Source organism: Zingiber officinale, chromosome 2A (assembly GCF_018446385.1).
Source record: "Zingiber officinale cultivar Zhangliang chromosome 2A, Zo_v1.1, whole genome shotgun sequence".
NCBI lineage: Eukaryota > Viridiplantae > Streptophyta > Magnoliopsida > Zingiberales > Zingiberaceae > Zingiber > Zingiber officinale.
This window is the reverse complement of record NC_055988.1, coordinates 33,286,528-33,309,969: the sequence shown is the minus strand read 5'-3', so window position 1 is coordinate 33,309,969 and position 23,442 is coordinate 33,286,528. Positions and strand designations below refer to the sequence as shown.

The 23,442-nt window shown below is 41.5% G+C and overlaps 1 protein-coding gene across 1 annotated transcript; it reads left to right on the top strand.

The window, feature by feature from the left end:
* Positions 1-460: 460 nt before the first annotated feature.
* Positions 461-3,026, top strand: LOC122043626 (polyamine oxidase 3-like). Its single transcript, XM_042604234.1, has 7 exons — positions 461-608; positions 1,981-2,096; positions 2,230-2,318; positions 2,422-2,535; positions 2,620-2,707; positions 2,791-2,804; positions 2,981-3,026. The coding sequence occupies exons 1-7, from the start codon at positions 461-463 to the stop codon at positions 2,997-2,999; spliced, it is 588 nt and encodes a 195-aa protein (XP_042460168.1). The 3' UTR covers positions 3,000-3,026.
* Positions 3,027-23,442: the final 20,416 nt, after the last annotated feature.

The following is a 23,442-nucleotide window of genomic DNA, read 5'->3' as shown; positions in this document are numbered from 1 at the left end:
CCCGCTTTTTTTCTTTCCCTCTCCCAAAAGTTTTTTGCCGCCGCATTCCACCCTTTTATCTTCTCAATCCGTCCCTCTTTTCTCTTTTCTCACAATCTCTCGCTCACCGGAGCCGCGTAGGAGCAGCAGCAGTCCACGAGTCTATTAAGGACGCCCTCACCGGCAAGACCTCCGACATGAAATCCACTAACAGTAAGTGTCCTCTACTTCTTCCTCCTGCATCTTCTCGTCGAAAACCCTAGATACTCCTGCATCTTCTCGCCGTCTACGGTACTCTAGGCTCGCCCTCTTCGCATTCCTCTATATAAAGCCCCTTCTATCATCTTCTTGCTCCACACTCTTCTTCTTCGCCTCCGCGAAGGCTCCCCGTGCCACAAATCCTGGTCGTCGAACCCTAATCCTCCTCTTATCCCGTTTCTTTCCTGATTCTGCTAGACTCTTGGAGGAGTGAGACGTGATAATGGGAAAGAGAGCGGAGGAGCTCGATATCGATAATCTATTGGATGAGATTCCCCATCTTCGTCATCGTGGTGTCCTCGATAGACCCGACGGTGCCGGTTTCTGTATCGCCGATGAGTTGCCGACGTCGATCCTCCATGGGGATGGCGGTGGGTGTATCTGGTCTGAGGGGGTTCCAAGCTCGTTAGCGGAGCATTCGCTTCCGTTGGAGGAGACCCTCCTGCTCCAAAACCTTCGCAATGTCCGTCTCGGCGCCAACTGAAATGGACCGATCAATCGTTCCCTGCCCCATACCAACCATCACCGAGTGGGTTGTTTGTTTGGGTCTTCGCTCGACTCTTTTGGATGGGATTCTTTGGTAAATGGGAATGGGAACACGTCTCTGCCTCAAATCCGCCAGCGTTATCCTGGAGTTGTAAACTTGTTTGGGAATCCCTCTTTTGGAACAAGAGAGTTGAAAATTGGTCAAGTTTCGCGACCAAATACCCCTTTCCAGGGAAACGATTCTGGCAATTTTAGTCAATCTGGTAATGGGTCTTATCCAATATCTGATATGTTATTTCACTCACAGATGATTAGAGGAGAACCTTTCTTGGTTTCTGGCGATCATCTAGTGACAATGGCACGGAAGATCTCTAAGGGAGACTCAATTCCTCGGCAATTGGAGGGCTTCATTCCCCAAGGAACCAAAGGATTGTTCAGGGAACCATTACAAAGTGTCTCAGCTTTATGAGTAAAGAACAAATATATTGCCTTGCTAAAGACCAGCACGGATGCCGGTTATTGCAGCAGTAGCTTGATGAAGGAAAGGATCAGGTTGATACAATTTTCAACGGCATCATTGAACATGTAGTCGATCTCATGGTCGATCCCTCCGCATCATTGAATATAGCCTCCTGCTCTATTCCAGCTTTCGGTATATCAAGTTTAAAGATTTTTAAGAGCTCGATTTCAACCTCTAGTGTGAAATTGCAGATGGGTTTCGTAAGGTATACAGGCTGCCAAAATGGGAATTTTACCTACTTCGATTTAAATCTATTCACTGCAATGTTTTAGCTCATGATCAAAGTAAACTTAAAGGATTAATCCAGAGCCTATGGGAACTTTCTGAATTCATTTTATTTAAGGTATTCTTTCCTTTAATGGTCATCCCTTTAGTTTTCTTTGTATCAGTATATTGTTATGTTACATATCTTTTTTTTGTGGGAATACTGAAGCTAGTTACATGATTATGTGTCATAATTGCAAATAAAACTAAATTTTTATGTTTGGGGTGTTTTCTGTTGTCAGTCTTATTATTGGGGTACTTTCTGAATTATTTTTAGAGTTCAACCATGTGGAAGGAAAATGCATTTGGTAAATATATATACAACACGACAGAATATGTCGCTTGTTCTTGTGTTGGATTTATTATTAATTATGTTTTTTTTCATGGTGTTAAAATATATTCTAGTTTGCATTTTACTGCTTCACATCAACATATATATCTATATATATATATTGACTTAAATTTTCTTGCAGCATCATTCTATCAGAAGACTGATGTAAGGCAATCTCGCTCTCCTTCTGCCATTATCATTGGTGGTGGATTTGCAGGGATTGCAGCTGCTCATGCACTGAAAAATGCAGCTTTTCAGGTGTTATGTCGATATAAATTAACAGTTTTTTCAGTTGCCTTTACATATTAGATTCTAAGTTCTGATATGAATGCAGTGTGTGAAGTGGCTGGGTAAATTTGTATCACATGGAAGTTTATTTTTTATTCCTTAGGTTGTGCTTTTAGAATCTCGGGATAGAATTGGTGGTCGAGTTCACACTAACTACTCATTTGGTTTTCCTGTTGACATGGGAGCAGCCTGGTATGCTTCTTTTTTTTGTGTTTTTGTTTTCATTCCTTCTGAAGAGGATTGTGGCCAGCCTTCAAAATTTCAGTGACTAGAAGTTTTAATTTGGACACTTCAGGTTGCATGGTGTCTGCAACGAGAATCCATTGGCATCTTGGATTGGAAGACTTGGTCTACCAATTTATCGAACTTCTGGTGACAATTCTGTCTTGTATGATCATGACTTGGAGAGGTAATGGTTAATTGAATAATTAACAGATATCACTGATCATGGAGACTATAATCTTATGGAGACAAATTTACTTCTATTTTTCAGCTACGCACTCTTTGATGGTGATGGACATCAAGTGCCTCAAGATCTAGTGGAAAAAGTTGGTAAGGTGTTTGAAACCATTCTGGAAGAGGCAAGTTCTTTATTAACCTTATATCTGCAGTGCTGATAACTTGGAAATATTTCTCTTGTGAAATGACTGTTCAACGTTTACAGGCTAACAAACTCAGGTATGAAACAAATGAAGACATGTCTATAGCACAGGCTATTAAGCTAGTCATGGAGAGGCATTCAATATGATGCATTATTAATGAATTAAGTCTACTTTATGAGATTTCAGATTTTTTTTATTATTCATAGGCATTTAGTTTAGATCAAGTGACATTTCTTTATCTTCTTCTTACAGGTGGAGTTTGAAGGATTAGGAGAATTAAGAAGCAAGGATGAAGAAGATGAAGGATTAGGAGAATTAAGAAGCAAGGATGAAGAAGATGAAGGCATTTAGTTTATCTTCTTTCTTTATCTACTTGGTCCACTTCGATCCAAGTACGATGCAAACATGGCAAGGATGAAGAAGATGAAGGATTAGGAGAATTAAGAAGTAGTGTTTTGTTACTCTTCTAGTGTTGTACATGGTAAAAGTAGTTCAAATGATCCAACTCTTCAAAACTGGATATCAAGATTAGGATGTTGTGTTACTCTTCTAGGATTAGGATGTTGTGTTGTTCTACCTTTGTTTTAATAGTGTCGTTGTCATTTTGTTGGCTGCTTTTGAAATTTCTTCGGAATGTTGTAAATATTATTTTCGAATGTTAGAAAATTATATGTTAAATTTTATTTACAAATTTAGTATTTTGAATGATTTATAATACTAGAAAATTGTATAATAAATTTTAATATTTTTTTTATTTTTTATCAAAAAAAAACAACGATTTTTCACTGTTGTCGTAAATAGTTTAAAACTGTTGTTGAAGACCCTGTTATTAAAGGTAGACGCTCAAAGACAACGGTGAAAAACTGTTGTCTTTGAAGGAAAAGACAACAGTTTTTCACCGTTGTAAAAACTGTTGTCTTTGTCTTCAAAGACAACGGTTAAAAACCGTTGTCTTTGGGTACCCCCTTTAACAACACAGCCTTTAACAACAGGCCGAAAGGGGCTACGACAACGGTGAAAAACCGTTGTTGTAAGGCTTTTTTCTTGTAGTGGGACTATATGATGTATAGGGTCCTGACAGCATGTATTTTGCCGATCTCATCTCGGGATGTCCCGAAGATGAGATCTTCACACTCATTTTTCTTGTACGCCCTGTGTCATCGATTTGACATCGATATAGCCTTGCATATGTTTCAGAACATTATCTGTGCATCTGGGACAGTCACCTCCAGGACAGCACACATGCCCTATTGTCATATTCTAACACGCTTCTTTTCGACTATAGAGGGTATAGATGTGACCAGGGGAACAGTCATTCCTCTTACTATATATAACGAGCTAGGATCCCATAGTTGTAGACTAGCCGGTGCTGATATCACAGCTGATGGAGTTCTAGCCTGGACAGGACGACCACAGCCAGCAGCTGCCCCTATCGCTCCAGCAACCGAGTGGGCTGATTTCTTAGCCGAGGCTCTTTTCTCAGATCCCTCCCCGTCTGCCAGACCATCCACCTCAGCTGGACCTTCGACATCTACATCACTCTCCGTCGAGGACCGACTTGCTCGACTCGAGGTCGAGTCCATCCAGACACGACGGATAGTTCTCTCTATTCGATCTGAGATGGCTGCCGGATTTACGTCCCTTCGTGACGAGATACGACGTCTGGGTCAGCCAGCACCCGAGCATCCCCATGCACCATCTTCCGCTGATGCTCCTCACATGGATGATCCAGCTATTTGATATGACTATTTTTATGCATTGTACTATAAGCACCTACACTACCTATTCATTTTGTTAGACTTCTTTGAAGGGTTATGTACTTACTTGAATACTTAGTCAGTTTCACAAATTCTGGATTTATTTGTCATTTTTTAAAATTTAGGAAAAATAGTTTTTTTTTTAATTCCCAATTTTCTTAGATTTTTCAAAATTCTGGAATTAGCCTAAGTTTCCCCCTAGAAATCATGTTCCCCTAGAATTAAGCCAGAGCATCTCACAAACACCTAGGTTTACCTTGATTGTGTTTTATAGAACGACGTGAGATGCATAGGGTTCAGCCTGGACTCAAGAATGCTTATATCTGTGCATCGATATGAGTCTGGGCATTAAACACGCAATAAACATCAATCAAGTCAAGTCTTCCAGCTCTAGTCAAATCTAACTGGACCAAATTGACTTGACTTGACTAACCATGTGAAAATTGTTGCCCTATAAGCAGTCAGCAAGTAGCTAAAGGTTAGACAGTTGGAAAAGTACACTCAGCTTTCTGCTTAAGCATGTTTTGATCTTTAGAGCTCTGATACCTAGTCAGTTAATTGAATATAACTCATGCTTGGACTTAAGGACCAACTGAATTTGAACCTAAGTTTTAAAATTCAATACTTCTAAAAAAGATCTATGCAACATTGCAATCTTAATGTTCTCATCCTTACTAAGCCTAGCTAACTTTAAAATCTATCTTTGCACTTAACTAAGAAATATCTAGTCTATTATTTTTTTTTTTTTTTGATATATGGCAAAGGGGGAGAGTAGCAAAATTCAATTCAAAATTTAAATTAATAAAAAGGGGGAACATCAGTTAAGGGAGAGCAACAGTTAAGGGGGAGCATAGAGTTTAGCAAAATTTGCTGTGGTTAATATGGTCACCTATAATTAGCAAATTTGTCGGTATTAAGTGGTTATTTTTTTTTTGTTTACTTAACTTTGAATTTGAGTTGTCATAATCAAAAAGGGGGAGATTGTTGGTGCGGGAAGCATCCGACGATCGAACTCATGTTTTGATAATGGCAAAGAATTCAAAGTTAAGATGTTTTGTATTCTAACAAGTCTACTTGAGGATTTCAGGAAAGTCCTAACTGCAGTTAGGCAAAGGGAAAAACCCTAGGGGGTGGTAACCCTATGCGGAAAGTCTTGGCAGGTCGATGGCCTCAGGCAAAAGTCCTAAGGGGTGGTAACCCTAGGTGGAAAGTCCTGGTGTCGCGAACCAGGTGAAAGACTGGACTAGCCGGAAAGCGGATGTCCAGCAGAAAGTCCGGAAGCGTCGAGTGCTGAGCAAAAGTCCAGTCGATCTGGAGGATCGCACTGGCAGCAGGTAAATCTCCTGAGTGGAGTAGGTGAGGACGCGTTCCCCGTAGAGGGTAGACCTAGGGTTTCCGATCGGAAATCCGAAGTCAGACCCGGACAGTCCGGAGACTGTCATAATATTCTTTATCATATTTATACTGTTGTTTTATGCTAACTTTGTGTTGCAGGATATTGTTTGGGACTAACATATCTTGCAGGTACAAAAAAATAATGTTTTCCCTCAGATGAACAGTGTCCGAGGCCCCTCCATGAAGCTTGGAGGCGCCTCGGGTGCAAAACCTGAAGCTGGCTACGAAGTGGAGCTGGAGGCGCCTTCATAGGGATTGAAGGCGCCTTGGACCATTGAAGGCGCCTTGGAGCTTTGATGAAGGCGCCTTCAGGTTAGGATAAGCAGCAGTCAGCGGAGGTTATCACAGCGAAGTTTTGGGGTTCAAGGCGCCTTGACTGGCACTGGAGGCGCCTTGAACGTCCAATAAAAGGACATCTCGACCAGCAGCTTGAAATATCTTCTTCCAAGTGAACTATCTGCTACAAGCTGCCTACGAGACGATCCCGAAGTGCTGCAACGACACCCCGACAACCCGGAGCTTCAGATTTAGTCCTTTGTTGTCGGTATAATCTTTTTAGTGCTTTGAATTGTAATTAGTTTGTAATAGTTTTTACGAGCTTATAGTTGTTGCCCACGGAAAGTGATCAAGGATCGCGGGCCTTCGAGTAGGAGTCGATCAAGGCTCCGAACGAAGTAAATCCTCCTGTCTCTGTGTGCTTGCTTTCTTATTTTCCGCTGCATTTTAATTACTCGAGTGTTTTACGAATCAAACGAATTAACCACAAGTGTTATTCACCCCCCCTCTAGCGCCTCTCGATCCAACACCTTGAACACCCTTTATAAGAGGGTCTCGACCATCAGCTCTTAACAATTGATTCTAAGCGATCCTTCTGCTATAAGCTGCTTACGTAACGACCTCAACGTGCGGTTTCAAGATCCCGACGACCCGGAGCGCCATTACTCTAGATTCTTTCGTTTGGTATAATTTTAATTATCGTACTCATTTGTAATTCATATTCTGTACATTTCATCGAGCTTATAGTTGTTTCCCAAGGAAAGCGATCAAAGATCGTGGGCCTTCGAGTAGGAGTCATCATAGGCTCCGAACGAAGTAATTCCTCGTGTCTCTGTGTTTGTTTTTATTCCGCTGTGTTTATTTACTCGACTGCTTTTACGATTCCGAAACAAACGAAATAGCCGCGAGTGTTATTCACCCCCCCCCCTCCCCCTCTAGCGCTTCTCGATCCAACAATATACACTCAAATAATGAATCTATATTTATCAAATAAATAGTAAAACCATAAGGTGATTACTTTAGGACATATCTCAAAATCTAAAGCAGTGTATGACTTGAATGCCTTGGAGATTTGAGGCATAGTGTATGACCTGGATGCCTTAGAGCTTGGAGGCACAATGTATGACCTGAATGCTTTGGAGATTGGAGGCATGGTGTATGACCTGAATGCCTCAGAGAGTGGAAGCACAGTGTATAACCTGAATACCTTAGAGAGTAGAGGCACAATGTATGACATGAATGTCTTAGAGCTTGGAAGCACAGTGTATTACATTAATGCCTTAGAGAGCGAAGGCATGATATATGAGCTGGATACTTTGGAATTTAGAGATACAATATATGACCTGAATGCCTTGAAGATTAAAGGCACAGTGTATAACCTAAATAGCTTAGACATTGGAGGTATGGTGTTTAACCTAGATGCCTTGGAGATTTGGAGGTGTGGTGTATGTAAGGAACTATAGCGCTAAACACGTCGAAAAGTACAATGGAAAAATAAGTTCCTATCCAGAAGATCCATGCAAAGGAAACCATATACTAAGTTTTGTTAAAAGATATATACCTTTGCTATGTGCCCTTCACAATCCTGATAGCAACGTTTCTTTAGGATGTAGATCTCAGCACGATCAACACGTCTGTGCCTCTATGGTATCCACACGAACATGTTCTCCATCCATCTCATGAACTCACGAAATGGAGAAAGAAACAACCAAAGGTTGTGTTAGTAACCTCTTGTGGAAGTTTTGGGCAAGAGTGGAAGAAGGAAGAAGAGCAAAAACCAAGAAGATTACATCACCCAAAAGGTCACTTCATCTATATAAGGTGAATTCATAAAAGAGTTACTTTATCAAAAAGGTTACTTCACCAAAAGGTTACTTTACCAAAAAAGGTTACTTCACCTAAAGGTTACTTTTACAAATGGCTTTTGTATTCATCCAATGAATACAAAAATATTTTTGTCTCTTGATATTCCTTTTGATTAATGATAATATATTAATCTTAATGGGTTGGATCTAGAACATTGGATTAATCATTAACCAAATAAGTCATTAACCCAATAAACCAATGAGTCTAACCCATTACTCAATAAGTCTAATCTGAATTCATTCGAGTTTAACTCAATGTGTATAATTCGGATTAAACTTAATCTCATAATCCATCTCCAAATCAACATATTCTTTATGTGTGACCTAACAGGCTCTCATAACGTTGGCAATGTATCTAAAACCATTTTAGATATATAAGCAATGAGTGACATCTAGCAATGCATCATTGCTACCCAAGTAACGAGAATGTCAAAATCTGACCTAACCTTTCCGTGTCTATTATCTTGTATGTCTCAATCCTTATATCCTTGATATCTAGATTCATCAATGAGGCATAGACCGTGTCATCCTTTTATCAATCTTTGTGTTTCTTGATCTCTAAGCGAACACACTCAATCAAATAAGCTCGATATCTCATATTGACTCATTTGAACATACTCATGCTTTCTTATGTCCTACTAATTAAGGGGCCCACAAATATCACTTCCATTATATGGAAGGGATAGATCTCATCTACATCACTCACATCCCTCCACATAACTTATTGCATACCCAGTAATCAACTTTATAGTCCACCTTGTTACAGGTGACGTTTGTCGATACCAAAGTATACAACTCCTTATGTAGGGAGCTATTGTGACTTCAGGTCTAAGGATTATTCATACCAATAGTCACATGAAAATATTTATGACACTCATATAACGATCCATGAAACATTCTCATGGTGGGTCATTCAGTATATATTCTCTAATATATATCCATGTGTCAACCTGATATCTCATATCCATGACATATGAGATTAAGTCATCCGTTGACCTACATGCTAGTCTCAACGCATTAACATTGTCCTTGCATATTAAAGCTTGACTAGGAATAGTTAAGAGTAGTGTTCTATGTATATCTACAATATCTCACTATTAATTCAACCAATTGATATGTTGTAGATTAGAACCTCCTACTTTAGGATATTATTATACTTATTCATTCGGCACTGAATTGAAATAAATATAATAACCAACTTTGCCTTTTATTAATAATGAAATATGATATAAAAGGAGTTCTTTACAATCATCTCATAATTGGTACTAGGACTAATACTAGCAGTGTATAACCCAGATGCCTTGGAGATTGGAGGCACATTGTATGACCTAAATACCTTAGAGAGTTGGAGGCACGGTGTATGATTCAAATGCCTTGAAGATTAGAGGCACGGAGTATGACCTGGATGCCTTGGAGGAATGCCTTATGGCATCATGCCCAAGTGAATTTGGAATAGCCGGTCGAATAGTCACTGAGCATGAGAGTCATGGTCACTTATAACTTGTAGCTAGGGTGAGCATATGGGACAACCAACCAGCTGGTCATTGGGCATGAGAGCCATGCTAATTTATAACTCGTTGTAGAGGTAAACATCTGGGATAGTCGACCAGATGGTTGTTGGGCATGAGAGTCATACTCGCTTATAACTCACAACTGAGGTGAGAGCCCGGGATAGTCGACTGGATGGTCATTAGGTGCGAGAGCCATGCTCTCTTATAACTCGCAGCTAGAGAGAAAGCCCAAGATAATTATTCAGATGGTCATTAGGCATGAGAGTCATGCTCGCTTATAACTCACAGTAGAGGCAAGAGTCTGAGATAGCCAACTAAATGGTCTTTGGGCGCAAGAAATAACAGTCCCCAAGTGGCCATTGAGAGAAGAACCTCCAACTTGATAAGTATAGAGATAAAGTCTAAATTTAAACTCTAAAATTCAAGTTTTAGACTTATCTGTCGAAATGACTTAAGCGGATAATCTCAAGTTGCCAAGCAAAACAAAGAGCTGCTCGAGACGATTGAATTGTCATTTGGAGCTTGGATGAATTACTTGGGTTTAAATTTAATTCCGTCTTTGATGGGGATTGCCGATCGGCTCAAATTGTACTGTGCTTTGATATATTTGTCTCAATTCCTCGATTTCCAAGTATTCACAAAGTCGAGGAGAGACTAGGAAATTCCAGTTCACCACTCCTACTGTCACGCCCCAGAGGAGTCCCTGTCCGAAGAAATTTCGACAGCACCTCCCCTGTACCGGTGACAATCTGAAGCATTTCTACAGACATAATATACATCAGCTACAGGCGGCTGGAATATACACACAACCACGCAGTTATATATATATCATCAGCCCACACGGCTGGAAAAAAACCAACACAACGGATAAACATAAAATACAAGCTCATACAAAACCAAATAAAACACTACTAGCCAGCTAGGCTAACACCAGACAACCAAAACAACACTCCGAACACAAAACCGGAACACACAAAGCCAAATACACACATCTCATATACCAAGATCAAATAACAAAAAGGCGAAGATATGTCTTCTGATGTGACGTGGGGACCAGCAGACAGGATGCTCCAAGCGACGCCATAAATAACCTGGTACCTGAAAAAGATAGTGTCAACGGGGGTGAGTTCAACAACTCAGCGAATACCAATGGACATGAGTAGTAAGATATATCTAACAGCAACAAACATGGAATACAGCTTCCTAATCATATATAGGGAATATGCAAAACTGAAAGGTAACTGAGGAAGCTGTACTCACCAGGAACTCCTATCTAGACAAAAGGGTCGTCAAACCGAAAGTGTCAATAATCCTGTATGCAGGTCAAAGGTATGCATCCAACCAAAATGCAACAACCAAATGCAGCAAACACAATCACAAGAATATAAATACATCAATGCATATGATGCTAATGATGCGTCCTGGTCACCCCTGACGTCAGTCAGTCCTCACACACACAAATGGCGAGACCGAGTGGGTAGGGCTGTGACAACCGTGCACTCTGTCGTCACTGCTCCTGATGAGTGACCGAGTGGACGGGATGCTGTCGGAGTACTCCTGTCCTCTGACCCCAAATCATAAATGGGGGGGCTCAATGCTCTCATCTCCCGGTACACGAGGACGAGGAGGTATCTCTGTCGGCTACCACGCTGAGTCTCCTGACCAACGGAGCCAAACAGAGTCCACCGTCTGTTGGCTACCACGCTGCTACACTAAATGCCAGCGGAGCCAAACAGAGCGGAACTGTCTGCCGGCTACCACGCTGAGTCACCTGACCAACGGAGCCAAACAGCAGAACCACCACACACCTGCCTGATATACCACTAATCCATGAGTGGTGGTGTGTGCAGTACATGTAACTGGCGATGTGCTCAACCATAGTGGAGCTGACAATCGCGCAGCATGCAATCATGATGCATGACACTAAGCATAGTCATAAACTGATCAACATAATCATATCCATATATATATAATATGGGTACCACAGTATCAGTGAGTCAAATCCACGGATCTAGGGTATACAAGTCCGCTATGGTATAACAACCTAGATCCTAAACATATCCCCCTTCCATAACATATGTACCAACAATATACATAGATCAAAGAATCAAAGTCTAGGTACACGAATCATATATGATATACAAATAGAGGTACACAAGCCAGGTATGGCATAAAAACCTAAGTATCAGATAATTTAGATACACATGCCAGAAATAAAAATCCAGAACCTAGTCCTAAACTCAGTAAAACATGGTATGTCACTCTAGAAACTAAGATACTCATGATAATAAAGTACTCATGGCAATAAGATACTCATGGTAACAAATCACGAGATATAAGCACGGATACATAACAAGCGACAAACCTAACATGCTATGGATATCAAACAGTGGCATACCAAAGACAAACATGTTCATTGCTTGAAGGTATAAAGTACTATGCATATCCAAATGACGATATCATAAAAGATAAGTCAAGAGGTACCCGCCTAAAAAAGAAGGTCCAATCAGTCAAATCCAACATCGAAATGCTCATCTCGTATCAAAGTCCTGTGATACATGGTATCCAGATTTAGCTAATTACAAATAAATAAATTAGCTAAATCAAATCCTCGAGAAGCTAACATAAATCCAGATCCAATTATAAACCCTAATTGGATCATCTAGCTCCTCAATCGTTTCTTAACTACTAATTCCTTCCAATTAGGATTTGAAATAAACATAATTAACCACAACAACTAAATCCAAACCAATACTAAAGATGACAAATCCATAGCACAACTTACCCCAATCTAAGTATTTTCCTGCCAACTTACAACCACAGATCTTGCTGCTGAACTTGTGGCCGAAGCTATGGATCATCCTCAACCAGTGATGCTTGGATCCATAGTGGAATCGTTGCCTAACAGGTCAACCCTTCCACATCAGCACCTAGAACAAACCAAATGTCAAATTCACAGTGAGTACATCCTCAACTATGTAAGACCAAATTAAAGCTCACCTTGTTGCCTCATCACCATACTAACTGCCGGCAACTTCACACCATACCGAGACTGAGATCCAGCGCTGGTCTTGAAGCTAGATTGGCGACTTCTTTCGCTTGGCCGCAAATCAGCCCGTGAAGGGAATAGTGGCACAGAGGCAGTGGCAAATCTGATGGCCGGCACAGAGGTGGCTACCAAAAACACAGTGGCAAGCTCACTCGGCAGTGGCAGCAAGAAGAATAGAGGAATAAGGCTTCGTTGCCGATACTAGGGCAGAAGATCAGTTCGGGAGAAGAAGAGGGTTGCGGCGTCTTTGGCATTGGCACACAAAGATCAGAAGAGGTTGACACCTAGGGCGCGGTGAGAGATCAACCAATGGAGAAGAGGGCTTGGCAGAACCCTACGCCCACAATTAGGGCTCACGGCCACCGGCGCTAGGGCAAAAAGGAAGGCCGGCGGCACTGCGCAGAGGTGCTTGACATCGCTGGCGGCAGGGGGAAGGGCTCAGACCTCACCGCGGCTAGGGCTTCGGCTTGGAGGTAGCTTCCCGCCGAGAGGGGCGGCGGCGCATCCCGACCTCAGTGGCAGGGACAGAGAAGAAGAAAGGAAGAGGGAGGGAGGAGATGCTCAATCGCCGACTCTCTGTTCCCTGGTGTCGTCGGCGTCGGGCAGAGGAGAGGGAGGCAGCGGCGGTTGCGGCGCCTGTTAGGGCACGCGTGAGAGGAAGAGAAGGCGCGCAGGGGAAGGCTTGGGGACACGATGACAGAAGAGGAGGAGAAAACAAACTAAAGAAAAAGAAAACCAAAAAGGAAAAAAATAAAACTTTTCCTCACTTAAATTGGGTAACCTAAACAGGCTTTCCCCGGGCCCCGTTTCTATCCCCGTAAACTCGTCCATACGGTCTCCGAAAAATTCCTGAAAAATTTCTAAAAATTTCGGAAAATTTCCTTATCATTATTCACCATTTTTTCGGTATTTTACATTCTCCCCCACTAATAAAAAAATTTGGTCCTCCAAATTTCCTTATCTACCATCAGCAAATACTAACAATAGGCAAAGAGTATAGATACTGAACGGTAAATTTAACCACATACCTCATATGAACATATGGGGGTATCGAGCTCGAATAGTAACCTCGAGCTCCCAAGCAGCCTCCTCGTCCGTATGATGCTGCCATCCGACTTTAACCAACCGGATAGTCTTGTTTCGCAACTGACGCTCTTTCCGGTCTAAAATCTGTACCGGAACCTCCTCGTAGGTAACACCAGGCTGAAAAGGAACTGAGATATCTGTCAGCACATGTGTCGAGTCGGATATATACCTCATCAGCATAGACACCTGGAATACGTCGTGATCGCCCGCCAACGCTGGTGGTAGCACTAAACGATAAGCTACCGCTCCAACCCTTTCTAAGATCTGGAAAGGTCCAATGTATCGCAGGCTAACTTACCTATGAGGCCAATTTCTTCACCCCTTTCATGGGTGAAATTCACATAAATACCTGGTCGCAAATGGAGAACTTTAAAAGTCTCTGACTCCGATCAGCATAACTCTTCTGGCAGTCTTATGCCTCTAACATCCTCCGTCCGATAGTATGGACCAACTCTGTCTCAAGCTGAGCTCTATGAGGTCCTAATAACTGGGCCTCCCCAACCTCATCCCAGAGGATGGGTGTCTGACAAGGCCTACCTTACAACGCTTCAACGGTGGCATTTGGATAGCCGAATGCAAACCGTTGTTGCAGACGAACTCTACCAACGGCAAATGGTCCTCCCAACTGCCTCCAAAATCTAGTACACAAGACTTCAGCAAGTCCTCTAGAGTCTGAATGGTCCGCTGTGTCTATCCATCTGTCTGAGGATGGAAAAACTGTACTGAAACAGAGCTACGTGCCCAAGGTCTGCTGCAGACTCTGTCAAAAACGAGACATGAATCGGGGTCTCTATCCGAAATAATAATCAATGGGACATCACGTGATCTGATGATCTCCCGACAAAACAGATCTACCAATCGATCCAGGAAATCTATCCTCCGATTAGCTAAAACGTGCGCGGATTTGGGTAATTGATCAAAGATTACCCAAATCGCGTCATGGTCTCGTCATATCCTCGGCAAACTCACCACAAAGTCCATAGTAATATGTTCCCATTTCCACTCGGGAATAGGAATCTACTGAAATAAACCGACAGGTCTCTGGTGCTCAGCCTTCACTTGCTGACAGACAAGACATCTAGCTACAAAATCCGCGATGTCTCCCTTCATGTCGTTCCACCAATAGAAACACCTCAAGTTCTGGGTACATACGGGTACCACCAGGGTGGACAGTAAATCATGAGTGATGAGCCTCCGGAAGTAACTTCTATAAGACCGGATGAGACTGAAATACGCAAAATCTGTCTCGAAAGTGTATAACACCCTCCTCGTCTCGTGTGAACTCGGTCTGCTGCCCGGAAGCTATCTAGCTGCAAATAAACTGCAAATACTTATCAGTAGCCTAGAGCTCTCGGATTCTCGTCCTGATCGACGACTAAGCAACCATGGTAACAAGAATACCCTGCTCTGTCTGTAGCCACAACTCGGTGGCAAGACAAAGTCACTCTAGACTTCCGGCTAAGTGTGTCGACAACCACATTAGCTTTTCCTGGGTGATAGCTAATGGTACAATCAAAATCCTTCAGGAACTCCATCCATCTTCCCTGTCGGAGATTAGATTCCTTTCTAAGTGAACAAATATTTGAGACTCTTATGGTCCGTGAGAATCTCAAATGTAACACCGTATAGATAAGGCTGCCAAATCTTCAAGGCACAAAATAATGACGGCCAGCCACAAGTCATATACTGGGTAGTTCTACTCATGCTCTTACAACTGTCGAGAAGCATAGGAGACTACTCTATCGTGCTGCATCAGAACAGTGTTCAAACCCTGAATAGGTGCGTCAGTGTAGAGGACATATCTGTCCTCTCCAGAAAGGTAAACCAAAATCGGAGCCGACACTAGTCTCCGCCTCAGCTCCTAAAAGCTGGTCTCATAGTCCTCGAAACACGTAAACTTCACGCTTTTCCTGGTCAAGCGTGTCATTGGCATAACAACGCGTGGAAAAAAAACCCCCAACGAATCGTCTGTCATATCGATCCAAACCAAGGAAGTTGCGAGTCTCCTATATAGACTACAACTACTCCCAACGATAACAACCTCTAGCTCCTGTGTAACCACGGTATACTCCTACTAGTGACCGTGTGTCTCAAACATCTCACAGAAGACAACCAAAATATGCACTACTGATCTTCATATGTAGATGTTCTCGTCGAAACATCTCCAGAACTATGCAAAATGGTGTGCGTGTCTCACCGCGGATCCGAAATAGATCACAACATCGTCAACAAGACAATGGAAACCGATCCAAACATCCTAGAAATACTAAAATCATCAAATCTCTGAAAACATCTAAGGCTCCGCAATCTCTAATGGTAACACCAAGACACATAATGTCTGTATGACAGACATTCCTAACCATAAGATCTCCGACAACAAATCAGGAATCTGATCACCAACGATATAAATCATCTAAGAATAGATCCTCCAGTGTGAGAGCAACACTCCATCACAAGAAATACTACATATGTGGGAGCAACGCTCTACCACAAGAAATCCTCAATATGTAGGAGTAACACTCCACTATAAATAATCCGTAACATGTATCTACAATAAATATGGGAGCAATGCTCCACTACAAGCAATCCGCAATATGTGGGAGCAACGCTCCACCACAGAACAATCCCTAAATATGTGGGAGTTACGCTCTACCATAACAATCCAGAATATGTGAGAGCTACGCTCTACCACAAACGATCCATAACATGTGGGAGCTACGCTCTACCACAACAATACATAAGTGCCCAAAGCACCTAACTATCTAGCTAGAGACCGCACGAGATCTCTCTACCACAGATCACTGTGGGTAGCCTAGGGTATAACCACCCAGTAAGCAAATCAAATCCATAGTCAACTCTATCATCCTCCTAGTGGGTCGGTCACCCACTAATGGGAGAATTAGTTGACAGGGTAAAACAACCAATATCATAATGTAGACATTTAACACCATACATCTGACACACGTGCACACACAACATATGTATGATCGCCATAATCCTCCAATTAGTACACACCAAAAATACTCACATCATAGGTATAAATCACTGTGATACCTCCAACAATGTATACCGAACCTGTGTGCATATATCATCGTAGGTAAAATCAACAATACCCCTCAAACAACACTCACATGACAAATATACACATATACCAAGAGTATAATCAACATATACTTCCCATAAGGCATACTAAAACCCAGGTGCATTCACAAATCACACATAATCAACAAGATACCTCAGATACCACACCAAACACATATGTACATATCACAACACCGATGTAGTCGACAAGATACTTCGAACATGACACTCACACCCATGTGCACATACCACGACACAGATTTAGTTCGATAAGATACCTCCAATATGTCAATCAGGCACGTACAGCTAACTAAATAGCTATAATGCACAAGGAACCTACAATAACCATATCTAGATGGGAATACCCACACTATCTACAAATGAACTATCCATCATAGAACTCCTTCAACTCATAACAATCATATGTACACTTCATAGATATGCAGAATCAGCATATTTAATCCAATCAACCCGATATTCCATATGTTACCTTCTATGTTATCCAACTAGGTGCATATAGTCTAAATAAAAGTCCACATGAAATAGGATACATCGATCCTTTATAGACTGACCAAACCGATAATGGTATACAGCTAATTTAGTCTTTTCCCACTTCAGTTCAAGCCATGTACTTTATGTGCTCAAGATATCCACTAATCATGAATAACTCAAAGATCAGCATTTTATAGAGTATGATGGTCCTCTATTGATTGAACCAACAAAACTAAATCGTTCTTATTCCAACTGACCAAGGTTACATTAATCCTCTTCAAGAAACTATGGTAAATCAAACTTCTACTGATCGATCTAACAAGAGTAGATCAATTATCTACTAATAAAATTAATTAAAATAAAATGGTATACTATTGGCTAAGTCAACATGAATATGTAGATACTATTCACTACACAGCTAATAATAACAGAGGCTGGTTTGTGCCTCGATCTTCTAACCAACTAATCGTAACAGAAGCTAAAGCTACTAGGGGTATGATATGTAAAATCACCAAAGCCTATAATCCTTAATCTCTATTAAGGTAAATCAAGATCAGTGGCTAACCCATCACATATAATATATGCTACAACAACCAGACAGGTGCTAGTAAAGAGTGCTAATACATGTCATAGACTGTAATAATGAACAGGGCATAAACTAATCAAAAAGGTAGGATAACATATACCAACATACCTCCTATAGCTTGGAGATGTCCTGCTTCTGCCAAGTCCTAAAATCCAAAAAGTCACATCGAGAAGACTAAAACATGAAATCCGAAACACGAGAAATAAAACTCGTAAGCCGATCTCTGATACCAAATAAATTGGTATCAGATAAATCTCAAAAATCCAGAACACATAGCAAGTATCGTATACCTGCTCTGATACCACTAAATTGTCACGCCCTAGAGGAGTCCCTGTCCGAAGAAATTTCGACAGCACCTCCCCTGTACCGGTGACAATCTGAAGCATTTCTACAGACATAATATACATCAGCCACAGGCGGCTGGAATATACACACAACCACACGCAGTTATATATATATCATCAGCCCACACGGCTGGAACAAAACCAACACAACAGATAAACATAAAATACAAGCTCATACAAAACCAAATAAAACACTGCTAGCCGGCTAGGCTTACACCAGACAACCAAAACAACACTCCGAACACAAAACCGGAACACACAAAGCCAAATACACACATCTCATATACCAAGATAAAATAACAAAAAGGCGGAGATATGTCTTCTGATGTGACGTGGGGACCAGCAGACAGGATGCTTCAAGCGACACCATAAATAACCTGGTACCTGAAAAAGATAGTGTCAACGGGGGTGAGTTCAATAACTCAGCGAATACCAATGGACATGAGTAGTAAGATATATCTAACAGCAACAAACATAGAATACAACTTCCTAATCATATATAGGGAATATGCAAAACTGAAAGGTAACTGAGGAAGCTGTACTCACCAGGAACTCCTATCCAGACAAAAGGGTCGTCAAACCGAAAGTGTCAATAATCCTGTATGCAGGTCAAAGGTATGCATCCAACCAAAATGCAACAACCAAATGCAGCAAACACAATCACAAGAATATAAATACATCAATGCATATGATGCTAATGATGCGTCCTGGTCACCCCTGACACCAGTCAGTCCTCTCACACACAAATGGCGAGACCGAGTGGGTAGGGCGGTAACAACCGTGCACTCTGTCGTCACTGCTCCTGATGAGTGACCGAGTGGACGGGATGCTGTCGGAGTACTCCTGTGCTCTGACCCCAAATCATAAATGGGGGAGCTCAATGCTCTCATCTCCCGGTACACGAGGACGGGGAGGTATCTCTGCCGGCTACCACGCTGAGTCTCCTGACCAACAGAGCCAAACAGAGTCCACCGTCTGTCGGCTACCACGCTGCTACACTAAATGCCAGCGGAGCCAAACAGAGCGGAACTGTCTGCCGGCTACCACGCTGAGTCACCTGACCAATGGAGCCAAACAGTAGAACCGCCACACACCTGCCTGATATACCACTAATCCATGAGTGGTGGTGTGTGCAGTACATGTAACTGGCAATGTGCTCAACCATAATAGAGCTGACAATCGCGCAGCATGCAATCATGATGCATGACACTAAGCATAGTCATAAACTGATCAACATAATCATATCCATATATATATAATATGGGTACTACAGTATCAGTGAGTCAAATCCACGGATCTAGGGTATACAGGTCCGCTATGGTATAACAACCTAGATCCTAAACATATCCCCCTTCCATAACATATGTACCAACAATATACATAGATCAAAGAATCAAAGTCTAGGTACACGAATCATATATGATATACAAATAGAGGTACACAAGCCAGGTATGGCATAAAAACCTAAGTATCAGATAATTTAGATACACATGCCAGAAACAAAAATCCAGAACCTAGTCCTAAACTCAGTAAAACATGGTATGTCACTCTAGAAACTAAGATACTCATGGTAATAAAGTACTCATGACAATAAGATACTCATGGTAACAAATCACGAGATATAAGCACGGATACATAACAAGCGACAAACCTAACATGCTATGGATATCAAACAGTGGCATACCAAAGACAAACATGTTCATTGCTTGAAGGTATAAAGTACTATGCATATCCAAATGACGATATCATAAAAGATAAGTCAAGAGGTACCCGCCTCAAAAAGAAGGTCCAATCAGTCAAATCCAACATCGAAATGCTCATCTCGTATCAAAGTCCTGTGATACATGGTATCCAGATTTAGCTAATTACAAATAAATAAATTAGCTAAATCAAATCCTCGAGAAGCTAACATAAATCCAGATCCAATTATAAACCCTAATTGGATCATCTAGCTCCTCAATCGTTTCTTAACTACTAATTCCTTCCAATTAGGATTTGAAATAAACATAATTAACCACAACAACTAAATCCAAACCAATACTAAAGATGACAAATCCATAGCACAACTTACCCCAATCTAAGTATTTTCCTGCCAACTTACAACCACAGATCTTGCTGCTGAACTTGTGGCCGAAGCTATGGATCATCCTCAACCAGTGATGCTTGGATCCATAGTGGAGTCGTTGCCTAACAGGTCAACCCTTCCACATCAGGACCTAGAACAAACCAAATGTCAAATTCACAGTGAGTACATCCTCAACTATGTAAGACCAAATTAAAGCTCACCTTGTTGCCTCATCACCATACTAACTGCCGGCAACTTCACACCATACCGAGACTGAGATCCAGCGCTGGTCTTGAACCTAGATTGGCGACTTCTTTCGCTTGGCCGCAAATCAGCCCGTGAAGGGAATAGTGGCACAGAGGCAATGGCAAATCTGATGGCCGGCACAGAGGTGGCTGCCAAAAACACAGTGGCAAGCTCACTCGGTAGTGGCAGCAAGAAGAATAGAGGAATAAGGCTTCGTTGCCGATACTAGGGCAGAAGATCAGTTCGGGAGAAGAAGAGGGTTGCGGCATCTTTGGCATTGGCACACAAAGATCAGAAGAGGTTGACACCTAGGGCGCGGTGAGAGATCAACCAATGGAGAAGAGGGCTTGGCAGAACCCTACGCCCACAATTAGGGCTCACGGCCACCGGCGCTAGGGCAAAAAGGAAGGCCGGCGGCACTGCGCAGAGGTGCTTGACATCGCTGGCGGTAGGGGGAAGGGCTCAGACCTCACCGCGGCTAGGGCTTCGGCTTGGAGGTAGCTTCCGGCCGAGAGGGCCGGCGGCGCATCCCGACCTCAGTGGCAGAGACAGAGAAGAAGAAAGGAAGAGGGAGGGAGGAGTTGCTCAATCGCCGACTCTCTGTTCCCTGGTGTCGTCGGCGTCGGGCAGAGGAGAGGGAGGCAGCGGCGGTTGCGGCGCCGGTTAGGGCACGCGTGAGAGGAAGAGAAGGCGCGCGGGGGAAGGCTTGGGGACACGGCGACAGAAGAGGAGGAGAAAACAAACTAAAGAAAAAGAAAACCAAAAAGGAAAAAAATAAAACTTTTCCTCACTTAAATTGGGTAACCTAGACAGGCTTTCCTTGGGCCCCGTTTCTATCCCCGTAAACTCGTCCATACGGTCTCCGAAAAATTCCTGAAAATTTTCTAAAAATTCCGGAAAATTCCCTTATCATTATTCGCCATTTTTCCAGTATTTTACACCTGCACTATAGCGGTGATGTGTTTGTCAAAGTCCTCCAAAGTCATGGAGATGTTCATTGTACAAGTTGTGTCATCTTTATGTTCTAGAATAGGAAAAGATTCTCACAGACGACACCAAACACGATTGGTCTGACACCACTGTTCGGTTATGGCCGATGCAGTGTGTGCTAAAAATATATTTCATAAACATGCACAAGTAAAAAATTAATGATAAATAAACTAATTTATTACATCATACACACCACATGCATGCAAGATATAATTGTGCGGACAAAATCATAAAATAAAATGAAATCGAATAACAATTATTCTAGGTATACCTTATGAATGACTTGTAACGAGAAGAGCATCAACCTTTTACAATGTTATCGAACATCGCCTCTATTCATATCCACACCAAGATCTTCAAGACAACTCTAAGAGAACAAGCTTCACCTTCAGAAGGTACTAGCTATGAGTAAAGAAGAAGGATCAAGAAGAGGAAGAAGCAAAAGGAAGAGCTTCCTTTGGGTGGCTCATGGCAACAAGAGGAGACCCTCTTGTTGTGGTTGATAGCAAGAGAGAGGGAGAGCGAGAGAGAGGTATTGGGTTTAGATTTACAAAACCTAATCAATGTAATTGTGTGCTAATTCTCTCTTAACCATATCAATATATAGTCCTCTTTAATGAGTTGGATTAGAAAGCTCAAATCTAACCTATTATGCCTTAACCAAAATTAGCCCATTAACCTACCCCTTGGTGTGATTCACAACTAAATTAAGTTGGTTTATAACTAAACCAAATAGGGTCAAACTCTTTCATAAGAGATGTAACTCATCCGCACTTCAGTTCTGATAAATATTTCAATATTTATCTTATGTATGACCCAACTAAATATTTATCTCTTGATTTGAGAATCCTATTCTCTAACTTGTTTTATGTCTTTTAAAGACTCATAGTGCATGTGATCTAATAGGTTCCCGATTTATCTTAGTCATTTATAATTAACTACTTAATTATGGAATGATCATGAGTGACACCTAGTAGTACATCATGATTCTCAATTAACCGAAAAAATCACAATTGATCTTAGAACTAATTCTGAACTCTTTAGCAACTACAATGAGTCGTGCCTCATTCTTTCACTCGTCTTATATCCACTTGGTTCAGGGCATGGTCTATGTGTCTTCCCCACTAGGCTGACTATGTCACACCTAGCTCAAGTAATACTTTCTCATTCTGTGGATTCAAATTACTTGTACATGTGTACAAGAGTCTCATACTCTAACATGTGATGCTTTTGCCAAAGACTTTAAGTAATAATTCTTACGAGTAGCTATAGGATATACGTCTCCTCGTAAGAAGCAGTGAATCCTCTATGGGATATCCAAACACCTTCAGGCAATTCAATATACCCAATCATCTCGGGTCCACACCTCTAAAAGATTTTTCTTAAGATGTCAAAGTATAAGCATCAATAACCAAGATGAGTTATATACCTCAAGTCGAAAGAAATTTACACTCGAGCTACAGTAAGAACTTTACAAACATATCCATATATGTAGAGAACCATATAAATTCTTACAGTAAGTCACTCTAATAAACTAGTTACCATAACTAGCATTCATGTTTAACTCTCGACATCTCAATGTCTCCAGCTAGTGAGAAATAACTGCTTGACTGAACCAAGGAGTATAACTCATGCTAGTCTTACAAAATTGATGATGTCCGAATGCACCAATTCGATGACTAGGGAAATTCCAATATACTCATAATTGTACATATAGAGATAATCACAAGTTGTGATCTAATCACAAATTCTCTCCTATTATAAATTATATTACGGGCATTCAGTAAATGAGTTTAAGACTATTCAAACATATAATATATACTCAAATAATGAATCTATATTTATCAAATAAATAGTAAAATCATAAGGCGATTGCTTTAGGACATATCTCAAAATCTAAAATAGTGTATGAGTTGAATGTCTTGGTGATTTGAGGCATAGTGTATGACCTGGATGCCTTGAGCTTGGAGG

Excerpts from the sequence above, each read along its gene's own strand:
- LOC122043626 (XM_042604234.1), top strand. The coding sequence starts at position 461 with ATGGGAAAGAGAGCGGAGGAGCTCGATATCGATAATCTATTGGATGAG. Across the intron at positions 2,319-2,421 it reads GTTGACATGGGAGCAGCCTG|GTTGCATGGTGTCTGCAACG; the intron begins GTATGCTTCTTT and ends TGGACACTTCAG. Across the intron at positions 2,536-2,619 it reads TATGATCATGACTTGGAGAG|CTACGCACTCTTTGATGGTG; the intron begins GTAATGGTTAAT and ends TCTATTTTTCAG.